Source organism: Ptiloglossa arizonensis, chromosome 2 (genome assembly GCF_051014685.1).
Source record: "Ptiloglossa arizonensis isolate GNS036 chromosome 2, iyPtiAriz1_principal, whole genome shotgun sequence".
NCBI lineage: Eukaryota > Metazoa > Arthropoda > Insecta > Hymenoptera > Colletidae > Ptiloglossa > Ptiloglossa arizonensis.
The window spans coordinates 15,104,313-15,130,890 of record NC_135049.1 but is presented as its reverse complement, the minus strand read 5'-3'; the positions used below and the strand labels follow the sequence as shown (position 1 = coordinate 15,130,890).

Here is a 26,578-nt window from a genome sequence, read left to right as displayed (position 1 = left end):
TGAATATCGTGAATATTTTGAAAGTATAAAAAGTGTCGAAGGCATCAAATATCGTCAAATGTATTCATACAATGTATTGTATCATACAATGTACATTCGTACAATGATTCACATTAAATATTGAATATCGTGAATATTTTGAAAGTATAATAGTGTCGAAAGCATCAAATATCGCCAAATGTATTCATACAATGTATTGTATCATACAATGCACATTCGTACAATGATTCACATCAAATGTATTGAATATCGTGAATATTTTGAAAGTATAAAAAGTGTCGAAGGCATCAAATATCGTCAAATGTATTCATACAATGTACATTCGTACAATGATTCACATCAAATGTATTGAATATCGTGAATATTTTGAAAGTATAAAAAGTATCGAAAGCATCAAGTATCGTGAATGTCGTGAAAATATTGAATATCGTGAGTGTTTTGAAAGTATAAAACGCATCGAAAGCATCAAGTATCGTGAATGTCGTGAAAGTATTTAAAAGTGTAAAAGGTATTGAAAGTATGGAATATCGTGAACGCCTCGCACGTATTGAAGATATCGAAAGCCTCGTAAGTGTTCCGTGTCTACGGTAATCGGGACACGTCATCCGGTTAACGCGGAAATTCCAATTAAACCGTGCACGAAAATGACGTTCAACGAGCAACGGAATTAGCAAATAAAGGGTTAAACGCAATGGAAGGTCGTTTTCCTTTGTGTCTTTTCTACAGTTCGTTAGCTGACGCGACAAAAGCAACCGATCGGTTATTTTTCGAGGAGAGAGGATGCAGCCAGGGTATGCAGCTCGTTGCATCGGCGGTGGGGGATTCGTCTGGTGCGAAGAGAACATCGGTCGTTAGGATACCGCGTTATAGATGTTTCCACTCGCTCAAACGGTCAACCATCCGCTTAGAAAGCTTTTAAACGGTGCTCGAATCTCCTCACGGTGCGAGCACGGAACGCCTCCAACTTCGAAACTGTCGCACTCCATCGAGTGCAAGGAAATAATCGAATTTCGTCGGACTCGTTGGCACGTGCAATTGATTCCGACACGCTCCAAAAGCTTTGCATGTGTATCTTTGAATTCGTGTGATAATTTTGCTTTGACAAATTGTGGCTTAGTTTCCTGTAACACATCGACTGGCTTACTAATACCTGCCGAGAATTTAATCGTTGAATCAATTGGAACGTATTCGGGTTTATCCGGGATACACTGCGATATTTACGCTGTGATGTTCTATGGATTGTATTAGAATTTTTTAAACGCATGCAGATGGTTTATGTCGTTACGGCGTAACGATAGAGAAAATTAACACGTCAAGCAGCTCGGTTTGGTAGATTGCAAAAATCTTTAAAAATTATGCAGACTCGGAACATATCGACTTAGGTAATTCAGTAAGGGATCAAGACACATAATTTTCGAGTGTACGTCATACTTTAGAAAGTATCGAAAGTATTGAATATCGTGAATGTATTAAAAGCATTGAATATTAAATGTTTCCCATGTATGGAAAGCCTCGAATGAAACTTTATTTTCGTATTATCGAGCCGCAACGAGCGTGCACATTTAATTGCGTAATCATTCAACAACAGAAAATAGTTTTCACGTCAAATTTAATACAACATATGAAAGAAACAATTTATATTTTTATTCTCATACAAAATCCTGCATTACGTTAAGTGGCGGTGCTAATAACTCAAACGGAACAACTGTTTAAAAAATTTCCCCTAGGCGATTCACAATCCTCGTTTAATTGCACGAGAAGATTTTTATTGTCGAACATTGCGTCCCGCTACAGTTTATTCGCACCTTGAACTAGTAACAAAAAAGAAATGGTCCGAAAGATTGTGAATGCGAACGCGTTGGTAATAACGATAAAAGCAATATAATTTAATTCCGAGGTCGCGGTTAGCACAAAACTGTTGTAACGTGTATTTTATTCGGCGGCTTGGAAAACTTTCCTCGCTGGCACATACTGGTAATTGGACTTTGATTAAAATTAAATGACAAAAATGCAGCAGCTTGTTATTTGCGGGAAACGTTTGGCGGATTCCACTAGGCCCTGGCCGATATCGCGAATCGCGCGAGTTTCGCGAGTTCGATTAAAGCTAACTGGCCGATACGCGAGGTGCTTGTTACCGGTAAAATAATTACACGAAATTTATTCGGTTCGCAGTTACATTATAACCTGGCAACGCTTCTGATTAAATATTTCCATTACAAGTGAACATTTTTCCACGTTATCTAAACTTTGCCACATCTAAATATTCAATACTGGAAATTAACTTTGGATTAAGGTTAAATACAGGAAATAGACTCGATGGAGATTGTATGGAATAAGAATGGAAATACTTCTTAATTCGATATTTATGAAGCGGACAGGTAGTATTTGATATTTATATTTAAAGTACCTTAATATTTTACGTGTAAAAATAAAACGAGTATCGTTTACTTTCTATTTCTTTCTTTATTTTCTACTTGAATTAAACAAGATTCCAATGAAATTTTAGTTTCTTCGCCATTAATTTTCAGATTTTTACTTAATATTTCCTAAAATTTATTTTCGAAGAAATTATAATATTACGTAAGTAATGAGAAATTATAATATTGCCAATATGTAATATTCTAATAAAATTGTTTAGAATATTTATTTCTATTCGAACGAATAATTTTATTTTTATGGGATATCAAATAAAATTGTTCAGTCGTGTACAGAAACAGCAAAAATTCTAAATTAAGTGGAGCGCGAAACACTTTTTTGAAGTTCGCGATGCTTAAATCTCTCTGAAACGCTAAGCACTTTACTAGTTCTGCGAAACCGATTACGCGTCCGAACCTATAGCGGGTAAAAGATTGTTTAAATTGCTTTCACAAAGAAGACCGAACACAGTAAAGCTGGGAGCCGGACGGTTAACTGGATGCAATTAGTCTAATTGTCTGGAGTCCATTTAACCAAAATAATCGTATTGCATTGCAAACAGAGCGCGTTAATAGAAACACCGGTGCAATTAATAACCGGCGGGACAGAAGACTAATTCTGAAATAAAATAGTGTAGTTAGTTCATAATTAAACGATCATTTCCGAGAGGAAACTCTCAAGATATTTCAAAATATCTCGAGCCAAGGGAAGATACTCGAAGAGATACGAAATTGTCTTTAAAATGTTTGAATGTCTTTGAAAGTCTTTGAAAGTCTTTGAAAATCTTGAATATCTTGAATAGATCGAATGTTTTAAAACGATTAAAGATCTTGAAACGAAGGTAAAAGATTTAAGAGAAATATATAAATAAAATTGTACTCGTAAAATTGTCTTTTCGTCTATTTCTTCTTTTACCCCATTTACTGTCTTTAGATGTACTCTGAAAATCATTATTCTGTATAAAAATTGAAACAATATGGATTCGTTTAAGTGTTATATGAATAGCAGAAATAATAATAATAATAAGAACGACAACGTTTTGTTACTATACAAAAATATTCATAATCTTCAAGACTTTGAAGACTTTGAAGACTTTGAAGACTTTGAAGACTTTGAAGACTTTGAAGACTTTCAAGACATTCAAGACTTTCAAGACTTTCAAGAGTTTCAAGACTTTCAAGACTTTCAAGACTTTCAAGACTTTCAAGACTTTCAAGACTTTCAAGACTTTCAAGACTTTCAAGACTTTCAAGACTTTCAAGACTTTCAAGACTTTCAAGACTTTCAAGACTTTCAAGACTTTCAAAGTTTTCAAGATTTTCAAAGTTTTCAAAATGTTCGAGACTTTCAAAATGTTCGAGACTTTCGAGACTATGTTCATCTCAGAATAGTCTAAAAATGATTAAAAATTCCATATTTTCTTGATAATTCGTAACCAAGAGCCCCAATTCAACATTAAAGTCCCAAGTCTACTTCGTCTCAGTGTCTAGAAGGTGTGTATCGTGTTTTGATTCAAGTTGAATGAGATTGGTTATTCGAGATTGGAGACACGACGACGTGCTATTAACTTGTTTATACAACGCTGTATACTTTGGCGGGGAGAGTTGCATGTTAAACCGTCTCATAAAAATGTATCGGACCGTCGCTGCGCGCGCGGAGAATCCATCTATTAAACTCATCTCGGAGGAGATGTATCAACACGTTGAAATTTTGTAACCGCGTGAAACGAAGGAAGAAAGTATGTCCAAGCTGGATAGTAAATGTCCGAGCAAACAGTTTCTAGAAGAGAATATTTCATGTCAATCAAAAATGAAAAACAAGTATCGTGTCTGAAAGAGAAGGAGCGATACGATCAAAAAGTTTCATGTTAAACCTTAACACATCGATTCTCACAGGGACGTTGGAAACATTTTATTTATATTTCCTTTTACGAACAAACATTCAAACTGATCTTTCTCTTTCTTTCGAATCTTCGTTATCCATTATTTGATCGTCGTTTATTAATCGATGACTGAGATTCGACAGTCAAAGCGTTCAATCATTGATATACACTGTACGAACTAATTAAATATTAATTTTCCGTCTTCGAGGGTGTTACACCCTGAGTCTACATCCATAATTTCTGATACAAAGTTTACGTTTCGACAAACAATTCCTCGTATAAAATTCTATCGACGATAAACACTTTAAACAATACAAACCCTTCCTGCTCCCTCACTATTGTTGCAATACTCGTGGATACCATGTTGGCGAATTTACAAGTCTTTGAGTAAGGTACCTTAACGCTTCTTCGACGATGAGATGCAATGTCGCACCCTCGAGTTATAAATTTTTATGAGGGAACTTGGGTCGCAACTATTACTCTGATACCAAGGCTCATTGGCTAGGATAATTAACGACACTGGTTCGAGCAAACGAAGTAGTGCTTAGTTAGAGTACCTTTGGTTTCATGGAGAATCTTGGCCACCATAGAGTTCGCGAAGCTGATCAGTTAACAAATGAAACTTCGTTTGCAAAGAAACGATATTTATTCCACGGTAACAAATGTTCTTCAGATCGTGTTACAAAGTTAGAAACACGAGTTTCATACATTTGGGACATTTTTACTCTATTTGTTATTAATTTGTGTTTTCCATGAAATTTTTTACGAATATTGAGCGTCAGTGCTCGATCTGTGGTTACTGGATGGAATTGGATAAAGTTTGTATCTTTAAGTAATACCAAATCACCCTAGAAGCTTAAATACAATGAAAAATAGATTACACTTATCGATAGATAGATATTTCTACTCCATGTTGCTTGCAATTAATTCTGAAAAAAATGTTTGTTTCAGAAGTGGCATTCTGGTTTGGCTAAAGCTGCGCAAAGATGGGCTAATCATTGTCAGGGATTGGTCCACGACAATGCAACTGGTTTATATTTAGATGGTCTTGGTCAGAGTGGACAGAACATTTTCATTACAACAGGACGAACACTCTGGTAAGCTTTTACAGATTTTTTTTCATTCGAAAGCTCGACAATTAGTATGGTATTGGAATTTTGTGCAAATCCAATTAATCGAAACAAATACAGATTGAAAAATTTGTTTTTATACGTCACGTGTTTTGATAAGTGTTTTATACGTGGTGCATTTTGTTAATACTAGGAAAAAATTCTCGAGTGGACACGAATCTTTAATTTTTGTTCGGTCAAATTATCTATCATTTATAGGATACAATCCAGTTCGAGAAACGATAATTTTGAATCCAAATTAATAAAAAAAAATACAGAAAAAGAAAACGAATATTAAAACCAAAAATGAAGGAAGTATATATTCTAGAAGAACAATAGAAATTAATGATTAAATAATTACTAACATTCGTGTTATCGAGCATTGAAGATTTACAAGAAAGAAAACAGTCTCGTTACAATTTAAAATACAATTTGTTGCAATAGAAGAATTTACTACAGCCACCACGTTTGCAATGTATCCACATATTCGCCAAATTGTATTTCTAAGGCATGGTGAAAATTCTATTGTTTTATTTATAACCGTATTTTGTTCCGAATCTTCTTAACTACGAGCTCTACGAAGAAGGCTCGCGTTCAAACACGAAAAGTTAATGATTCGAGTTACAATTTTCCTTCGATAACAGCGTCTGTTGGTATTTTGCAAATAATTTTAACTTCTCCTGCACGTTTAGCTTCGAATCGGGGAATTTTCTTTCGAACGCAGCGCGCAAAGTGCATTCGTTTCGAGAAAGTAGACCTCAGGGATGATTGTTTCGCGGTGCCCGAGCAACCATGGAATTCTAACGCACCAAGTGCAGAATTCCGATTACCAGATATTGTGAAATACCTGAGAGAACTGGATCTCTATTTCCGTTGAATTGGTTCGTCGATGCGCTTCAATTAATTGAATTTTTCATCTTTCCGCGTAGCCGTCGTTGACTTTAAAAAATGCACCGGATCGGTGATCCAATCGAGAATCCTCGGTATTATAAATTCTTCGATGAAAATTTCGCGAGGAACTGGTTGAATTCAATGACAATTAATCCGGAATGGGAAACACCGAATTTATTCCATTTATTTCCAACGAAGTGCATCTTCGTCATCGTCTCCACTTCTGTCCCTTGATTTTAACGATCCACGATCGCAGAACGAGCAAAAGTAAACGATACGTATTTCCCTTTCTTCTTTTTTCCAGCCTTGGTAACTCAAGTTTAAGAAGCGAAACTACCTAAAGTTTCGTCCTCGGAATCTTGAAAACTATTCCAGTTAAAAGGAAGCTTTCGAAACGAATTCTTTGTGGTCTTTGGTGGAAAATTACGCGGTCTACGGTGGAAAAATTAACAAACAAGTGAAAAGATCACTTTGACCGCCTTTTCGACATTTTCACGGTCCTTTGACAGTTTCAATTCTCGTGTACCACGAGTCGAGTTTATCGTGCAACTTTCTGTGAAATTTAATGGCAAACCTGCCCAAAACCTTCAAATTTTTCACATTTCAGCACTGCTTGATCTGTCATTGTTCACGAGAGGCAATTTCTCGGTTGGTAACGTGTCCAGTAGAAACATTACAGCTGATTTTGAAACTTTTGGAGAAAGTAATCTCGTGAGAAAAGAATTCTTCATCCCTCGAGTATAATTTGCAGATTTGTCGGAGTCTTTTCTTAGTTGACTCGTTGTTCCGTTTTTGACGAGCCACACTGTACGTCGAGGACCATAGGGCTTCAGTGGAAGAGCCTATTATTGCTCAGACACGAAAGTTTCGACCGATTCGGAATTACAGTTCGCTATTGTCCTATTTCTGTCTAACGATAACTCGCTTTCGCACTCGTGGGTCTCCTTAGAGAGCCACCTGTTGACATTCGGTGAACAATTGTCGCGGATGTCACTTCCAGCTCTTTCTGCACTGTGAACAATTTCGATGGAACTATAGAAGTACGTTCCTCTCTTTTTTAATCGATCCTATACGGTTCTTTCGAATAGAATGGCTCTTCGAGTATTACCTTTTGCGATAATGCACCGGGTATTCCAAAATACGAAGCGTAATAGGGGCACGGACGGAAATCCTTTTGAAAATTTGAAACGTTTAATTCAAGGAAAAAGTACGATTGAAAATGAACGTGGATTGAGTTTTTGAGCACATTCAGAGACTGAAGAGTCGTTGGGAGGGAATTGAAGAGTATAGAGCGAATTATTGGAGAGTTTTGGGGCGTAGAGTAATAGAGCTTAGTGTACTTATATTTTACTTTGTGAAAATATATACAGACATTGTTATTTATGGGGACAATAGAGTTTGAAATTTTACTAAAAGAAAACACTTGAGATTTTCACATATTCGTATAACTACAAATTTTCCACGTATTCCGAGCTCCAATCGATCGAAAAGTTTCCTAAACGACAACCGTTCAAGAATAAGAAACCAAAATACGATAAATCCTTTCTAAGCGATAAATCCATCGACGAATTCTTTTTTTTTATTAATTTTTCACGAGTCTCGAATCATATACTCAACGTTAAAAAACACATACAATAAAATTCCCCGCGATCGATAATATTCAACAAAATTGAAACAAAGCATTCACCGATTAACGATCGATATTCTCTACCAATTGCAAACGATCACGGTTTCGTCTAACCCATTTCCATCATTAAGCGAAATAATCCTCAAACAATAACTGTTGCTTGTCACCAAGAGAATATTCCGCGCACAATTACCAATAATTGTTAATAATACATAAACAACCTAATATTAAAAGTACAGCCAATCAAATGAATAGAAAACTACTTTTATTCATCAATTTATCATCGAGCGTGGAACAGTGCAAGCAAGCCTCACATTCGTAGCAAAGACGCAACGTAATTCTTAAGAAAGATCGATTCTTTCGTTCTCGAAACTCGACAATCCCCTCGAAGAGTTCTCCCCACGTTTCAGACCACCATCGTACCTAAAACTCTCTCACCGTTCCTCCAATCGAATTGTTCTGCCCGCAGGAACTTCCCGATCAGAATGTGGTACATGGAGTACAAAGATTACAAATACGGAGACGACGAAACGAACGACTTGCACGAGATCGGGCATTACACTCAGATCGCGTGGGCGACGACGCATCTGGTGGGTTGCGGTGTGAGCCATTGCACCGGTGGCAGAGGTCCCCTTGGCAAGGATTTCTTCATGTACGTGTGCAACTACGCCCCTAGGTGAGTACCCGAAAAACCCCGGTTACGGTCCCGTTATTGGCGCCGGAGTAACTTCACTATGCGGTTTCGACTTATTTCTTTATGAACAATCGCCGCTGTGCCAGCTTCCACAGCCAATAACGGACCGTTCTCCGCCATCGCGCCACCCAGAGGAGCCATTTCGGTGGTCGAACTCCCCGAGTTTTCGTTTCTTTCTTTTTTTCTCTCTTTCATTCTTCTTTCTTTTTGTTTTTTTTTTTCTTTTGTCTCCCACCTCGTTCGTTTCGCTCCATTATATCGGTGTTTGCTTCCTCGTCGAGGGAAACTTCATTTTATGACGGTTCCTGGATACCGGTTACGCGGGAAAGTGGCTCGCTGGGAGAATAACAATCGCGACGCGAGCTTTTATAGGATTACCTTGCAATTGAAAGATACAGCTTGTTGCGTGACCGTAGCGGGCACGTGCTACTACCAACCGGCGAGAATGTTCCTAGAATCTACAGTTTCCGCGGAAACGAGAGTTTAATCTTGCGTTCCGCGGTTTCCACTCGTTAAATGTCGGACCTGTTCGCGGGTTCGTTGTACAGAGATTTGTATTGCGCTCTCGCGTGCAGTTGTACCTATTTAACGGATAAAGAGGAGGCGAGCTTGTCGTTTGAGAACGTTTTTACACGGCTCGGGACGAGTTCGTTTAGTGTTCGAAACTACTGCTGTACAGGCTAAGGCGAGTTTGATCGTTCTTTTAAAATGATTCTGCACAGAGACGGGTTTATTTCTCGTTTGGAAACACTTTTGCGCGATAAGAGCGGTCAACTGGTCGACTGTAAGCGATTCTGTATCGAGGAGGTCGTGTTGGCACGTTCTTTGGAAATAATAGCTTGTTCGATAAGTTTTGTCCTTCGAGAAAATTACATTGAACAACAGTTCTTTTCAATAAATTTTATTGAGCTAGGTTGCTTCATAAATTTCGTCGTTCGCTAAAACTTATTGAACAATACTACATTGAACAGTATTGTAAAATAAGATTTATAGAACGAGGAAACTTAGTGAACAGTACTACATTGAACAGTACTGTTCAATAAGATTTGTAGAACGAGGAAACTTATTGAATAGTACTACATTGAACAGTACTGTACAATAAGATTTATAGAACGACGAAACTTATTGAACAGTACTAGATTGAACAGTACTGTTCAATAAGATTTATAGAACGACGAAGCTTATTGAACAGTATTACATTGAACAGTATTGTACAATAAGATTTATAGAACGACGAAACTTATTGAACACTACTACATTGAACAGTACTGTTCAATAAATTTTATAGAACGACAAAATTGATCGAGGAACCCATTACTTCCGCACTGGGTAAGACGAGTTTATTTGTTGTTTGAAAATAACTCTGCATCGTAGAAGATACGTTGATTTCTCGTTTGAGTATTTTTCCACGAAACAAGGAGAGTTAACCAGTAGTTTATAATGAATCTGTATTGAGACGCGTTTGAAAATATTTCTGTACAAAACGAGACCAGTTAACTCATTGCTCGAGAATAATTAATTGAAGAGTTCACTCGTCGTTTAAAAATGCATCTGCATCGACAATGGCGACTGTAGCAGAAATAGAAAACTAAGAGAAATCACGGTTTGTATAACGTAAGACGTTTGTTTCTTCCGTTATCGAAATAACTTGTTTGTTACGATAGGAAACGCACACAATGGTGCTCGGTAGTATTCGTTTGGTGTTGTTGAAGAAAATGGAAATTGATCGAGTTGTTTTCTTAAAATTCGCCACAAGGGCGAGACGTGCAATATAGCAGTGACCTGCGAAAGAAGCACTTGTCCGGGAACAAAACGGATGCAGAAAGCGAGCAGCTAAAGCAAACGCGTTACAGTGTGGACTACCAACAATAAGCTTGTCTATGAGGAGTTGAAGCACCTTGTATGTATTCCCTTCGAGGTTCTCACGATTGCTTCGTTGCTTGTGTACCAGCGTACTGTGCATTTTCATTTCGCAGTTTCTGTTATTTTCGGTGGCTTCGCGATTTAGTTGTTTCAGAAACACACGAAACAGAGATGGGCGTTTTCATTCTGTTCATGTAAATCGCGCGTTCCTATTTAATCTAGTCTGCTTTCGCGTTGTATTCGCGAGGATATTATTAAATTTCAACCGTAACTGAAATATAATTAATATTGCGCGGTACAGGAAAATGTAATTCGAATACGAAATTTTAATAACAATCGAAAAATATCTTGAACTCATCTTACTCGGAAAGATTCGTAAATTCGATAAGTACGGTTTACAGAAGTAAAGTTGTTTAATATCGCTGAATATCGTGTATTCGATACACGTGCTTAATCGTGGCAAATCAATTAGATCAAAATTTTGTTTTCATTCCACGCGACAATGAATTGCATTTATTTTTTTAATAGTTTTGTGTAATATATAATATAATATATATATAACAAAATAATTATAGTAGCTCCCCATACCACGCATACACACACTATAAAACGGTAATACAGTAATGGTCTTGCTTAGTTACACCAAAGATGTCGCGATTACTATATATTGATTATAATATCGATCCAATAGTCTGGGTTAGGTCTTACTCAGTTACACCGAAGATGTCGCGATTACTAGGCATTGATATTATTATCGATTTAACGATCTCGCTTAGTTACACCAAAGATGTCGCTGTTACTAGGTATTGATTATAATATCGATCTAATCATCTTACTCAGTTACACCAAAGATGTCGTGATTACTAAGTATTGATCATGATATTGATTTAATGGTCTCTCTCACTTACTCCAAAGATGTCGCTCAGTTACTCCAAAGACGTCGCGATTACCAAGTTTTGATCACAACATCGACGTGTTACACAAATCAGTCGATGACTCAATATTCCGACTAAAAGTACCGCGGTGTTCGAACATCAAAGCGAACAATCGCACGTATTTGTTTCACGGTAAGAATCTTCGTATCCCGGGATCCCATTGGGCACGGTTCTTATTGAAAGTGGCGCTCGTTGAAATCACCGATGCGTTCTCGACGATTTCTAATCGCGACACGCGATTAAACCCACCGATCGCTCGGAATAACGAGGCAATTATCGCATCGCTCTGTACAGTCGACTGGAAACCGGTTCCCGCCGAATGGCAGAAATTTATGCAAGCGGCTCATTGTAATCGAAAAGTTTGCCGGGCGTATCGCGGGGTACGCGATACGCGCGCACCGGAAGACCACGGGTGGGGCATAATCCGGAAAATTGCGGCCGAGAAACAAATTTATGACGGTACTCGACGCGAGGAGAGCGGAGCAACGTGGGGGGTGGGCGCGCAATTTAAATTCTCCTCGTTCGTCCTTTTTTCGTCGACGGGTATCGCGAAAAGGAAATATTACACGCGCACGCGCCAAGGGAAGAATAAATAGAGACGCGGAGGACCACGGACTCCTCGAGACGAAATTACCGAGAAATTAAGATGGAGGAAAGGATGTAAAATTTGCGAACAATCGAGAACAGTTCAAGCGTAAACAACGCCGGAGAGTCAAAGAACGAAGGAACCAGAGAGAAGGATTTATCCTATTTGTATTAACGTTACATGGTAAATTGAACGTCAGGTTAGATGTTACTGTATTATTAAATAATTCAATGCTTTTCTATACGTTCTTGTATAATATTTTCTCAGCCACCAATAATCTTGGCGACCTGAATTACCAAATATGCTTTTGCAGGCTGGACAGACTCCACGTGGAATTCATTTTCCTCGCAGAAAATACGCCGGTGTGTGTCCAGTTATCGAACAATATAGAGGGTGAGTCACGAGGAACAGGATCTTAAAGCATCTCTGTTATTTACCATTGTATCGAGAAACTTCCCGGGTGAAAGTTTCTTTTCGATGACAAATAACGGATATATTTCGGAGTCCTGTTCCTTACGAGCCTGTGCAAAGCAGAACAAATTAGATACCAAGTAACAACATCGAATCGTACGATGAAAATTTCTATATTTCTCGTTAAATTTTCCCTCGTAATTAATATTCCAATAAATTGACCTCACGATGACCGTATTACGTACCATGCGCATCTAATTTACTGAAAAACTCGAAATATTGATCCGTTGGAAAAATTCTTTTCATCATTTATGTACGATTCGTTCTTTTCTAAATTATGCAAAGTGTCCACTCGACATTTTTTTTCCTCCCGTGATCAAAGCCGAGAACGTTATTCGAGCCAACTGTATCCAAATGGACCACTTTACACGATTACAAAAACTAAACAAAAGTCGCGTCACGGATTTGATAAATCGGTCTGGGAACGAAACGGGAGAAACGGAGAAGCGAGAAAAAGGGCGGGATAATTAGAGTAGGGTGAAAAGACGCTTGGTTCGATAAAAGGAAAGGAGAGGGTGGGTGGTAGAGAGGGATGGAAACGAGGCGGTCGGAGAATCGAGCGGATAAAGGAACACAGGATGGGATACCGACAATTAGGGGATCGCAAACAAAAATCCAGACAGTGGATTGAAAAAGTCCTCGAGACGGAACGAAAGCAACGACGACGCGACGTCGCGACGCGGAAAATCATCGCTCGGACCCTCGGAGCGGACGGGGCGAAAGTATAGGCGGAACGCGCGAGGGAAACGGGAAATCGGAGGGTAGAAAGAAAAAAAGAAAGAAAGAAAAAAAATTGAAGGAGCTCGCGATAAAGCGGAACAAGTTGCTAGGAATATCATTCGGAGGACAATGGATCCCACTTGAATGGATTTAATACCCCGTTGTCTCCTAAAATCGCATAGTCGCCCCCGTGAATGGCGAAGCTACGTGCGTAGTGGTATTTCGCGAGGAATTTTCAAGCGTTACTCGATCTCTCGTGTACATACGGGGTCAATGTTGATACATCGCGAGACTTAATCGGTCGAGTGGAGTGTACTCGCAGTTTCGAGAAGCTCCCCGCAGGGAGAGAAAAATGGCAGACCGAAACTTCTTTATGGCTTTGACTCGTTCAACACCACTCTTGCTCCGGGTAGGATTGTAATGCGTTTCTTTTTTTTTCTTTTTTTTTTTTTAAAGCGGTTTCCAAGCTTCCTCCGTTGAGTTCTCTGCGGTAATTCAATGCCCGGAGGAATTTGAGCAACCATCGAGAATTCGATGTTTGCAATCGCGAAACGATTCGACGAATTGAGAATCAACCGAGAATAAGATCGACCGAGGTTGGCCGACTTTTATGGTTGAAATTTATGTTTGCTTTTGGCGAAGATTCGAGGAGATAGACGTTAACGGTGTATACGTTTAATTCGAGGGTTGTTTTAATTAGTTTACAAGAGCAATTACCGAAATTGTAACGAAATCATTCAACAACTCATTCTCGGGATTACGGATGTCGTTGTTGGATGTTAGTTTCATTTTTTATTTGTTTACAAGCATACGTAATCGAAGAAGTTACGTTCGATGTAGGATTAATTAATTTTAGATTATAATCGATAAGAATATATTGATAGAATGTTTAGAAAATTTTTGTTTAAATACGTTTTAACAGTTCCCTTTTATACGATCATTTTGATTTGGAATATTTATATTTCGATAGAATTCTTTCGTTTCGAAAAGAATTTTATGTATCGCGAAAGTTTCCTCATCTTTCATCATTAGTCTTGGAATTCACCTTCTGATAAGTATAACGTAGAAAAAATGTAAGATGTTTCTGGGAACTGAACAAGGGCGACCCACGTATTAAGGAGGAAGAAAAATACCAGAAATATGTCACATCTGTCGCGCGAAGAATTCGTATTGGTCGAAACGAAAAAATTTCTTTCGAATCATTTATTTCGTACTCGTCATATTTCTGGGGATACCAGTAGTAAAAATATCGCAGTAAAAATAGGATCGAAATAATTAAAGAGCCATCGTCCGAACGTTATATTTTACTCGTTTTAATGATAAGAAAAATGTGTAATCATATAATTGAAACTGTTTTCTAAAGACTATACTACTGTCTGATGAACATGTGCGAAGTTTCGTGTAGATTCGTCGACTCGTTCGTATATTTAAAATTCATCAAAGTTGAAGTGTCACAGTATATGTTTAAAATAGAAAAAAAAACGAGAAAACTTATCCAACAACCAAGTATATCTTCGAAAGTATCAGAATCTAATCTTCGTTTCGATTTTACTTGTTTACTCTTTATCGTAACTTTTCTGTACACTTAATTCCACGAAAATTAAAAAGATTCACCTAATCGAATCCAACGCTACCCTCGAACGAACAGCTCAGTTGCAAGTCATGCAAAAATGCATTTACATTCTCATCGGTGAGTGTAATCATCGATTTCGTTGTCGAATATTAAATGGAACAAAAGTTCCAAATTCCCGCGAAATGTGGACTTTCGATCCGATTACTATTTTTATCCGTGGATTCGCAATACGGAACACAGCCAGCCGAGTGGTCTGAATTTTCGTAGATCGTCGTAGCTCGTGCGTTCGTCTTCTAGCACGCTCTGTACAAGCGAATGTTGCTTTCTGCCGAGTAACGAATCACGTTTCACCGACTCCGCTTGACGTTTGACCCAGTTCGCGCGGGAAACGCATCTTCTCCGGCATTTCGTGAATACGGCCACTTTTTGGCGACACTCTACAAATCTCTCAGTGATTAAACCGCATGATACGATGAGTCTCGATTCCGCGTCCGTTGCTCGACGTTATATCATTTCCAGGAGTTTCTTCGTCTCCGTGTAACATGTTTTCCAATTTAAATTCAAATTCTCACTCCGGGAAGACGTCTTCGACAATTCCCTCGACGTGTTTATTACGAGTCCTCGATACATCTTATTTAGAGTTCGTTTAATCCTGGATGGATCTGGATCGATATCGATCTTCAGGATCGTTCGAGACGATCGAGTTTGGGTAACGTTGGATTCGATTAGGTGAGTTTTTTTAGTTTTAGTTGAATTAAATGTACAGAAAAGTTACGATAAAGAGTAAACAAGTAAGATTGAAACGAAGATCAGATTCTGATACTTTCGATATACTTGGTTGTTCGATAAGTTTTCTCGTTTTTTTCCATTGTAAAAGAATACTGTGACACTTCAACTTTGAAGAATTGTAAATATACGGACGAGTCGACGGATCTACACGAAACTTCGCACATGTTCGTCAGACAGTAGTATCGTCTTTAGAAAAATAAAACGACGAACCTGATAGCTCCGTTTCTTATCGAACGACGAAACTTGTCGAGAAACTTATCTAGGATGATACTTTCTCGATTTACAGTTATTTCGTATCGACAATTTACCAACATTGATGGTAAAGTTTTGGAATAAATATAACGTAAATTTTAGTAAATTATTATTACATAATACTCGTAAATCGACCCTCTCACCAAAAGTGGTAGAAATTCTTCTCCGTTTCAATCTTATTTACTTATCTTTATCTCACTTACTCACTTACTTTATTAATTTTACGAAAACTACAAAAAATCGTCTAATTCAAGAGTTGCCCAAGTTCGATGGCCCAGAATGTTAATCCCGACACGAATCTTTCGCGGATGAAATGAGGTCTGAAAAGAGAGAGAGTATCGATTTATTGCGTCGATTAATTTGTCTAATTCGGTCCACGATTTCCCGTTCCCTTGGCGTCTAATAAATAAAACGACGTCACGCGGCGTTATTCGATCATATTTTTTCCTTCCTCCCCCGTGTCTGGCTCTCGTAATTAATTTCGCAAATACTACGGGCCGTCGGCCATTTGAATTCAAAACACCGCGCGATGATCACGGACGGGACCGCGGGATTCACGCAAAAATACTCTAAATGTAAATTAATTGTGGAGGACGTTCCGTTTGGAAGTTGGCTCGTGGTCGTTCCCAGGCACTTTGGTGACGCGGCGAAAATGAAAAGATGTAAAGAGACTCGTAAATATAAGCAATATCTCCTCACCGAAACGCGTAAAACTTCGACTCGATTGCGTTCGAGTCGATGCAACGATGAAGTGAAAATTATGTGGGTTAAAATTGATAAGAACGAACGAACTGGAGTGGCTTTCGTTTGGGAACAAGACGTCCCCTGATTGGAAGACGTTAAACCGATTATACGGTGCAAGTTGGTAGTAAACTTTTGCTGTGTGTTCATAATAATTCAGTTACACCATACTTTCGCGACAAAACACGCGATGCTTGTTGGTAACTACAGGTACTGGGTGGTTTTATAATTAGATAATTCATAGTTAACATTATTACGAGTGCTGTGCAATGAGTCGTCCTACACAGTATTAATAATTTCATTACCTCGAAAGCGACAGCACGGGGAATATACGGCAACAAGAAGCAGCGCGGTAGAGTAATATATCCAAGCAGTGCAATAGAACGTTAACCATGGTTGCACAACTTAATCTAAAAGCGAGGCTATAAGTCCCTAACTCATGATTTAAAACTTTGTACACCTCAGCTAACCCGATATTACGAAGCTTATTTACGTAATTCCTAGTAAGTTTGTCAGTATTTATCTTAATAAGTTATACGTGTAACTTGGGCTATCCTTTGATAGGGTGTTCTTGTGGATAAAGATTTATTATACACAGTATATCAGTTAAAGAATTCCTCTAATAGAAATAAGCTATGGTTGCGTCGTCTTCACGTGTAGTCGATACGTGTGAATTCGTTTCTGACGTCTTTGAATACACGAATCACTTTTAGACGTGTTTTCGATTCGCGGATATTAATTTCAACTTCTGTAGATGTCTCTGCAGCTGACACTTTCGATATTTAAAAACGTAACGACTTACGTGAGGATGTATCATTGAATTAATATTACCGACGTTGGAGAACAGTGTTAGTTTTGAAACCTTCGTTCCTGCATTCCACGTTGCCATACCACACGTTGTCAAGAATTTGGGTATTGGCTGATACATGTCAATCAAGATTCTCCAACAAGCATTTCAGTCATACTTGTCTCGGTAGCGAACCGACGTATCGTGCGTAATTGACCCAATTTAAATCCAATCCATGCGATGGCTAAGGATTGACGAACACATTTAATTATTATAGGTAAATTTCCTCAAATTAGGTATTTCTGTAACGCTTCTACATAATTGATTCCACGAACTTTGCGCGAGTTAACATTCTCAGTGTATAATCTAATAGTAAAGCATCAATTTGAACAATTCTAAACATAATTGCTCGAATATGGGGAATAGAAACACTCTGTAGGATTACGTACGAGAGTACAGAAGAGAGTTGAGATAGATAACATTTTTCCCTTTATCGTTATGTGACTCCTAGAAATCGGTCTACAACTGAAAAATTGTTAAAACAAGTCTACGTCCAGGACTAAGTATATGCGATACTACTGTTAAGAACTTTCGAGAATTGTCCTGAAAGGAAAACTGGTTCTACTAATCAGACTGTTGACCCTTTCTTTCTAAGGTACAACTAAGTAAGGTCTACAAAGGGTGCCAATTCATTTATCAGTGTTGAATCGAGAGTTTTTCCCAACATATCACTAAGCAGAGCCTACAAAGAGTGTCATCTTTTGACTACTATTGCATTGAGCCTTTTTGCTAAGATACAACTAAGCAAGGTCTTCAGAAAGTATCATCTATCATTGCTGAACGAGCCTCTTTCTTGTCGCATAAACACTTCGTCGACCAGTGTTACATTTAGACTCCTTCCTAAGATAAGACTAAACAAGATCTGTAAAGAGTATCATCCATTGGTTGGTGTTAAATCGAAACCCTTTTTCAGCATATGGCTAAGCAGAGTCTTCAAAGAGTGACATCCATCGATCAGTGTTGAATCGAGACTCTTTCTTATCGAATAAATAAACAAGGCCTATAAAGCGTATTACTTCCTCGACCAACGTTGCATTTAGATTCTTTCCTAAGACAAAACTAAACAAAGCCTGCAAGGAGTCTCATTTCTAGCCCCTCATCGCTAAACAAGGCCCACGAAGTGTATCATTTCGTCGACCAGTGTTACATTTAGACTCTTTCCTAAGCTAAAACTAAACAAAGCCTGCAAGAAGTCCCACATCTAGCCCCTCATCGCCAAGCAAGGTCTACAAAGCGCGATATCCATTCTCCGACGTTGAATCCGTTCAAAGTTGCTAACACATCGCTAAACAGGGTCCACAAATTTACGTCATCTGTTGCTCGGTGTGAAATTTATATTCCCCTCCAACACAGGGACAACCAGAGAGTCCCATGTACAAGGAAACACAATCCGCAGACGGAGTCGATTCCCGTTCCCTCGTTGTACCCTCGGGACGGTTCTCTTCGGTTAGCAACGATACAGCTACTCGAGAGTTCTAATTTATTACAGTGTCGACATTAAACCAAGACCTCCTCAACCCGCGAACACTCGGCTCCCGCCGCACCAGGGAGCTTTACACACCCGACCGTCCTCGCGCCTAATCCCAACGAGTACGCCAGCTGATCGCTCGTCAATTCTTGTTCGCAGCGGCAATTACAAAGGTCATCTGGGTCATCCTTACGTGCCCGGGAAGCCGTGCAGCGCGTGCAAGGAGCATTGCACGCGCAACAAGCTCTGCACGAACGCCTGCTACTACACCGATTTGTGGTCGAACTGCGCCGAGCTGGTCAGGACGTTTCGCACCTGGGTCTGCGAGACGAACACGAAGGAGGGCAGGGAACGACGGAAGTTCTGCGGTGCCACCTGTAACTGCAAGGACAAGATCTACTACCATCACGGGTAGTGAACGATCCTGGACATCGAGGGCCATTTACTTCGTGCCGGGTTGATCGATCGGTCAGTCACCAAGGTACGAAATCAATTGTCAAAGATCGCATCGTGGACGTCGCGCGAGAGCCAAACCGAAACCGTGACGCGACGTCCGGGTAAACCGTCGATGGTCGCTGTCGCATCGATACCACTATTTAGACCACGTAGATCCATCGATGAACAAAGGGAAACGTGTCTTCCCCACGGAACATTGGCAACGGGTGGACTCCTCGCGCAGTCACGTTGAACTCGATCGTTAACGGTGAGGTTGTTCTATTGTAATTTTCGTACGGTGTACGGTTCGTACTCGTTGTCTTTGATTTTCACTAGAGCTCGTACTCGACAGCGAGTCGCTTCAGCCCTCTGTCCCTCTGTGAATTTTACTCCAACGCTCGAGGATCAAGTTCGTACGCGATCGATACTCACCGGAAACAATAAATGAGATACCGTTGTTAAAAGTTCTCCACCGGGGAACATCGTACGCAAATCTCGCAAAATGTGTAATTTTATAGGGTTTTTATCCGGTCTTCGATGGTTTATGAAGTAGAGGGCTAACGACTCGTGCTGTGCTTGTTTCGTTCCACGTAAGATTTGGTTCTCCGTGTAGAATGTTCTTTTCGTTCTCTTTTTTTCTTAGGTTACAATTAATCGTATCAATGGGCCAGTATTACTTTGTTCGCGTGGTTGGTTGACAATTAATCGTATCAGTGGGCCAGTATTAATTTCTTCGCGTAGTTGGTTACCAGTTAATCGTATCAGTGGGCCAGTATTGCTTTGTTCGCGTGGTTGGTTACCAATTAATCGTATCAGTGGGCCAGTATTAATTTGTTCGCGTGGTTGGTTGACAATTAATCGTATCAGTGGGTCAGTATTACTTTGTTCGCGTAGTTGGTTACCAGTTAATCGTATCATTGGGCCAGTATTACTTTGTTCGCGTAGTTGGTTGACAATTAATCGTATCAGTGGGTCAGTATTACTTTGTTCGCGTAGTTGGTTCGATTTAGCGGCTGAAAGGAAATTTCCCTTTGCTCGATATTTACTGTCGACAACGTCGCCCCGGAAATCGACTCTATTTTTTGCGAACATCGTCGTAGCTCGCCTTTGGGATACTGTTCTCGGTGGGTGACGAGGGAAACTTTAAGGACACCTAAAGACGAGCTACGAGAGCAAAGGGGCTCCGGAAAGAACGAGGGACGAATCGAAGCCCCGCGCGGATTGGAGAATCGGGCGAATCCTTTTGATATTTGTAAACGATAAGGGTGTCTATATAGACGTGCATGCGGTGTGTACATAACATAAGTAAGCGGAAATTCGTAAGTGAAACTTGGTTGGGTGTTTCTCGGTGCTGTATTCATCGTCGTTTGATTACGGACGATTGCGAGCCGTCAATAAAAATTATCAATTTTTTTTTCGTAAGATGATCAGTTTTGCTCCATTGAATTATCCATCGGTATCGAAATTACCAATTTTTTTTTTCTCATAATTATCAATTTTTATTAAAATTATCACTCGATACCGAACCGATCAGTTTCGATCGAAATTGTACATTTTGATCCAAGTTGCCACGAATTACGTTGTCATGAAAATTTTGAAAGATTTCGATGCTTCGAATACGAAATTTGCCTTTTTTTGGCCTTAGTGACTTTACACTTGTTCGATTACTCAGTTATTGAATCGATATATCGGTCATAAAAGTGTTCGAAGTTCGTAACGATTGATGGGTGTTGATTGCAACATTGAATTCGGGATGAAACAAAGAGAACGATTTATACAGTATCAACATTTGATGGTTATTCTTTTAGACTGGACTGTTTTTGTAATAATGATACCAAGTTGTTCATGAATACTGTCAATTGTCTAATCCAGAAAATTTAAAGAATTGTCTAACGTTTTAAATATTTTTCTTTCATAAGTGTTTCTTTCTTTTTTGTTTTTGTTTTAAATTAAATCCGCGTTATTTTTATATCCATTTTCATTTCGCATTATTGAGATCAAAAGTAAGGATTGCATTGCGAAAATTATGAATCGTTGGTCGCGTCAATTATTTGATCGCGAAAGATGTTTTTTAAGTATCGTTGTATAAAATTAGTTTTCCAGACAGCTTTGATAAATACTTACACGAATTCTTTGCTTAAAAAATTGTAGTTCTTGGAAGTTGAATTTATTTACCTTCGTTTGCATCGGGAAATTCAATTTAATTTAAAAAACTGTTCGATGTTCCGTACGTAGGTTCTCTTTACATTCGTGTGCAATTAATCTCCGACTTCCTTGAATATTTTTGCTAAATTTTTTCAAATTGCTTCCCGTTCATATTTAAAGAAATATTCACTTTCCGATCAATTTAAATAAAGTGTCGCGTCGGGTCACTGTGCATTTTTGTTGTTTTTTCGTTTCGTTTACTTTAGAAGAAACTTAATTTTGAACAAAACGTTTGATAATTAGTATTTTACCGCGAGATGCGCGTGTAAAGTAACATTTTTTATTGTCGGGCTCGTGTGTCGCCTAAACGTGGGACTAAAATCTATAAACATAAGTGGAAGCTCTATCTAAAACGTGTTTAGCGATGTAAGTTCTACGGTAGTCAGTGTATACAAAATATTACGACGTTGTACAATTTTCTCGTGACGTTATTCAACGTGTAACGACAAAACAAGCTGCTGCAAGTATTCAGCGAGTGCTTATGAATGTACGTACATACTTGAAACGCGACTAAAACCGATCCATTTGGTAAATTAAAAGAATCACGTAATCAGATTTATGTACACTCGGGAAAATTAAATTCTTAGCTTTATTCCCGAGCAATTATTGATCGTTTCAATCGGGTCAAGTATATTTAAAGTTGAAAAATTGAATTACATTTATCACGATCAACTGTCTCCAATTTTGTTTAATTCGTTGCATTCTACGATCCACGAAAGGACTGTAAATAAATTCGAACCAGTCGCGTATCCACTTGGCCAATTATCAAGAACTAGAAATTTCAAATTTCATCTACGATTGACGGATAATCGATTAATTTTCGTACAAATTAACCAAAGAACGATCGTTTCTTCTATTACGAGTGCTACCTTATCGATACGGATAATAAATTCTCCGTACCGATGCATTCGTGAGTGCTCGTGAAACAAAAACAAAGGGAATAGAAACGGGGGAGATATAAATTTTCGAACGGAACGGTATTTGTAATATCGTCTAATGTGAAATCGTTAGACGGTGAGAAGCATTGATTTGTCGTTTGTTCGATTAATCGAATTCTGGAAGTGTATCGAACGTCCTTGCAGGATTTATTTGCTATACGGCGCGCTTCAGAGGCAATATTTTTCATCGCGTTTCACGGTGTTTTGATTCGTAAACTGTAATTGCAGATCTGACGTATGCGATGCACAAATGGGAGAGGAACGTGTAGAGTGCGAATGGAATAATAAGTAGTTCCCGGCTTTCGAGAGTCGCGTTAAGAGAAAGAAATGTCAAAACAGAGAGACGGTGACGAGTCTTGAGTGAGAGCGGAGCGTCAGGTATACACATAGTGTATAGAGTAGTCCGTAAGGTATTATATAACGAACGGCGTTAAATAAGAACAGTATATGCAACACGTGAGACGTAAAGCTGCGGTTAATAGCTGACACTTAATCGTGTTAGGTACTAGTTAAGAGGTTAATGTTACACGTAAACGATGTAATGCGAAGCTGAGTTACGCAGCTTCGAGTGGAACGTTGTAAGCTGTCACACTTTGTTCACTTAACGAAATAAAGATTCTGTAAATATTGCTCGTCGCCCTCAATGCGTTCGGTGTGGCTGAAGATTTGCATAATTGCGCGATGAACACGGGTTTCTTTCGTCGTTAATTAAGAAAACTCTTCGTTGGTTAACGAAAATAATAATCATTCGTCGTTCTTAACCAAGATTGCTTTCGATACGTTCGAAGCATTGAATCGTCGATTTTATTTCCTATTTTTATGAAAAACATCGCGCGGATAATTTTAGACAGTTTTGACATTTTCTATTTGAAAATATAGACTTATGGTACTTTTTTTGATTTTGTTATTCGCTGTTGCACAGAGCGAAATTTTTTATTCCGATTACTCGCACGTTGCTTCGATTTATCATTTCGGGATGTTAAGAAAGTTTGAAGGTAAAGTTAAAGGAGGATGAAGTCAGCGTGGAATTTTTAAGAATCGTCGAGTTTTACGTTTCCGAGAATATCTTCGCACCGAAAATAATACGTTGACTTTTATTCTTTCGGCGTGGTACTCGAGCCACGAAATTTAATTTTTCACCGCTCGCGGTGAGGGGTTTCCCCACGATTCAAAAGTATAAGAAAATCCGAGGGAAACGAACGAAGAGGATTCACGGGTTCAAATTCGAAAAGTTTCGTCCATTTTTTAATTCACGCGATTCTTCGCGTTTAAAATAGTCCTCCGTTCCGTTTTCAAACTTTAAGTAGCGAAGTTTTTATTATGATTCCCCTCACTTCTACGTTTCAGCTTAAATTAGTTTGTTCTTCGATCACCTTTCTTTGCCACTTTGCTATTACAAATTCCATCTCGTAAAGAAGTGCAACGTTCTGTGCCCGGGCGCAGCCACTTCGGGCGTCTTTTGCATCTTCGACTTTAACTTTATCATCCTGTGTCGCGGTTGGCTTCAGCCTCCATCACCGTTCCCGGTTTTTATCGTTTTTCTTCGTCCCCTTCGTAGGCCCATCCGAAAATAGGTATTCCTTCGACGTCTCCTCTCGCATTTCCTCGCTCGAAGCACAATTTATCCCGAAAAAGGTATTTACAGCAAGGTTTGTATACAAGCTCGTGATACTTGAATGCAGGTGGCTTTACGATCTTATCGGTAAGTTTCGTTTATGGTTACTTTTTAGGACGCACTGTCACCGGGGGTTTAAAGGAAATTTAGTACCGGGAATAGTATATTTTCTGGAGCACTACACCTGTTCGTAGCTTTAGTGATATTACGAAATATGGTCCATGGAATTGTTATAAAATATAGCAGTATTTTTTCTTATACCAGTGAGTACAGTTTATTAGTAATAGAATAGTGAATATAAAGCGAGTATAAGTATTTCGTTAAGAAATATTGAAATTATTTTTTAGTAAAAGTGTAGAGAGTTAAGATAGAAATTTTGTCGAAAGAAATGTGAAGTTCTCATAAAAATAGAAAGATTGATAAGATTGGAAAGATATTTCCATCGTTCTGAAGGTTTTCAGTTACACTCTTACGTATCGATACTCTAATACCCTGATACTCTGTTGCTCTGGTGTTCTGTTGCTTCGATGATCCGATACTCTATTAATCTGATAATACGATACTCCGATACTCTAATACTTTGATAGTTTAATACTCTGATACTCTGGTACTTAAATTCTCTGAGAGATTAATATGTATTTTGATACTCTAATAATTTGATAGTTAAATACTTTGATACTGTGGTACACAAATACTCTGAGAGATTAATATATATTCTGATACTCTAATACTTTGATAGTCTGATATTTTGATACTCTGGTACTTAAATACTTTGAGAGATTAATATGTAGTCTGATACTCTAATACTTTGATAGTCTGATACTTTGATGTTTTGATACCCTTATAATTTGATACACTGGTACTTAAATACCCTAAGAGATTAATATGTATTCTGATACTCTAATACTTTGATAGTCTGATACTTTGATGTTTTGATACTCTTATAATTTGATACACTGGTACTTAAATACTCTGAGGGATTAATATGTACTCTGATACTTTAATACTTTTGTACTTTGATACTTTAATACTTTTGTACTTTGATACTTTAATACTTTTGTACTTTGATAGTCTGATACTTTGATACTTCAATACCTCGTTTTTCTTAAATTATGATACTCTATTATTTCAACATTTGTATTTTCTACATTCAAACACGTCTCGTGTAACATGCTCCAGATCGTAAGAAACCCAGATAAACTGAAAGTTCAGAGCACGCATGAGACCGTAACTTTATTAATAAATCAGATTAACTGTTATGCAGAGTTTCAGTGGGGAATTAATACGCAGGGTGCTATCTTTGCGACGTGCTTAAGCGTTCGCCACTATTTATTCGTTATACAGGGAAACTGGAAGGATTAAGTGGAATTCTACGAGGTATATATCGACTGGCTTCCGAATTGCTGCAGGAAGAAAAAAAAAGAAGGAAACGAAGCTCTCGAATCCACCCAGAACCGAGAGAAAACCTTTCGTTTCCATTTTCACAATTTCATTTCGTTCTAGTTTTTGAGAATTATTGCCATTTTTTACCTACTATTGTTTTATCCATCTTCATTGAATGAACGTGTACATTGAAGCATGAATTTGCTCACTAAATGACAAGTTTTTGTTCGAATTAAAGAGAAAGAATACCGTTCGAATGCATTAAAGAACGAAATTAACAAATTAACGAAAACTTTTCCACTAAATTCTGATAAAATATAGAAAAATTCTGAAAATATTAAAACATCGTAGTGACATCGACAAGGATACGATTTACATCGTTTGTCTCGCGTTGCTTTGTCTTTTTATTTATCCGTGTAGGGATAATTGTTTCAGAAATAAATAATGTCACACTCGTGTTTGCTGCGAGAAATCCAGTTAAGAAGTTAAACTCGATAAATATTGAAAGACTGTTTTAAAATTTCCACGACAATAATCTGTGCCTATTTATTATTTCTACCTATGATTACAATAATATTCACAAATACTTATGCCATAATAAATAAAATATCATTTGGTCGAATTTTCCAGCAGAATCGACGAAGAAATATTCAAAGATCCGTGATATTTCGTATCTGTTGTATTTTTTTTAACGAAAAACTCGCTTTCGAACAACGTTTTCAATGATCCACGATTATTCGCAAATTTATCGCTCGTCGTTCGAATCTTATTCGATAAATCTTGTACGGTGCAAGGTATTGTGCAAATCGTTCGAAATACCGTTCTGACGGTGTTACGATTACGGTGGTTCCGTTTCATCGATAATGTCTATTGGCAGAGGGACGCCAATCGTTTTGCTTCTGTCAATAGACACAAGCAGGGAACCCGAAATAATTTGTACACCGAGCGTAACAACGTGTACGTTAAAAATGCACGTACTCGAATGTTTCGCCTGGACAATACGACGATTGAATTCCCTCGGTGCAAAGGGAAATTTATTAATAATTTATTAATAATAAGGAGAGTGAAATTTTGTGAAATGGTTACCGATTCGTTTCCCATTAACGCGGAACGCGTTGCTTTTATCGTTGTACGCTCGA

General features: G+C 38.3%; 1 protein-coding gene across 2 annotated transcripts in view; it reads left to right on the top strand.

Moving 5' to 3' along the window:
- The window catches only part of LOC143143350 (cysteine-rich venom protein pseudecin), a 111,381-nt gene extending 88,311 nt beyond the window's left edge, over positions 1–23,070 (top strand). For both annotated transcript variants that reach the window (XM_076304493.1, XM_076304492.1), the window contains 3 exons: positions 5,249–5,394; positions 8,394–8,600; positions 19,023–23,070. In XM_076304493.1, coding sequence (XP_076160608.1) covers positions 5,249–5,394; positions 8,394–8,600; positions 19,023–19,278 — 609 coding nt within the window. In that variant the 3' untranslated portion in view covers positions 19,279–23,070. The remainder of the gene's footprint in view (positions 1–5,248; positions 5,395–8,393; positions 8,601–19,022) is intronic.
- The last annotated feature ends 3,508 nt before the right edge of the window (positions 23,071–26,578 follow it).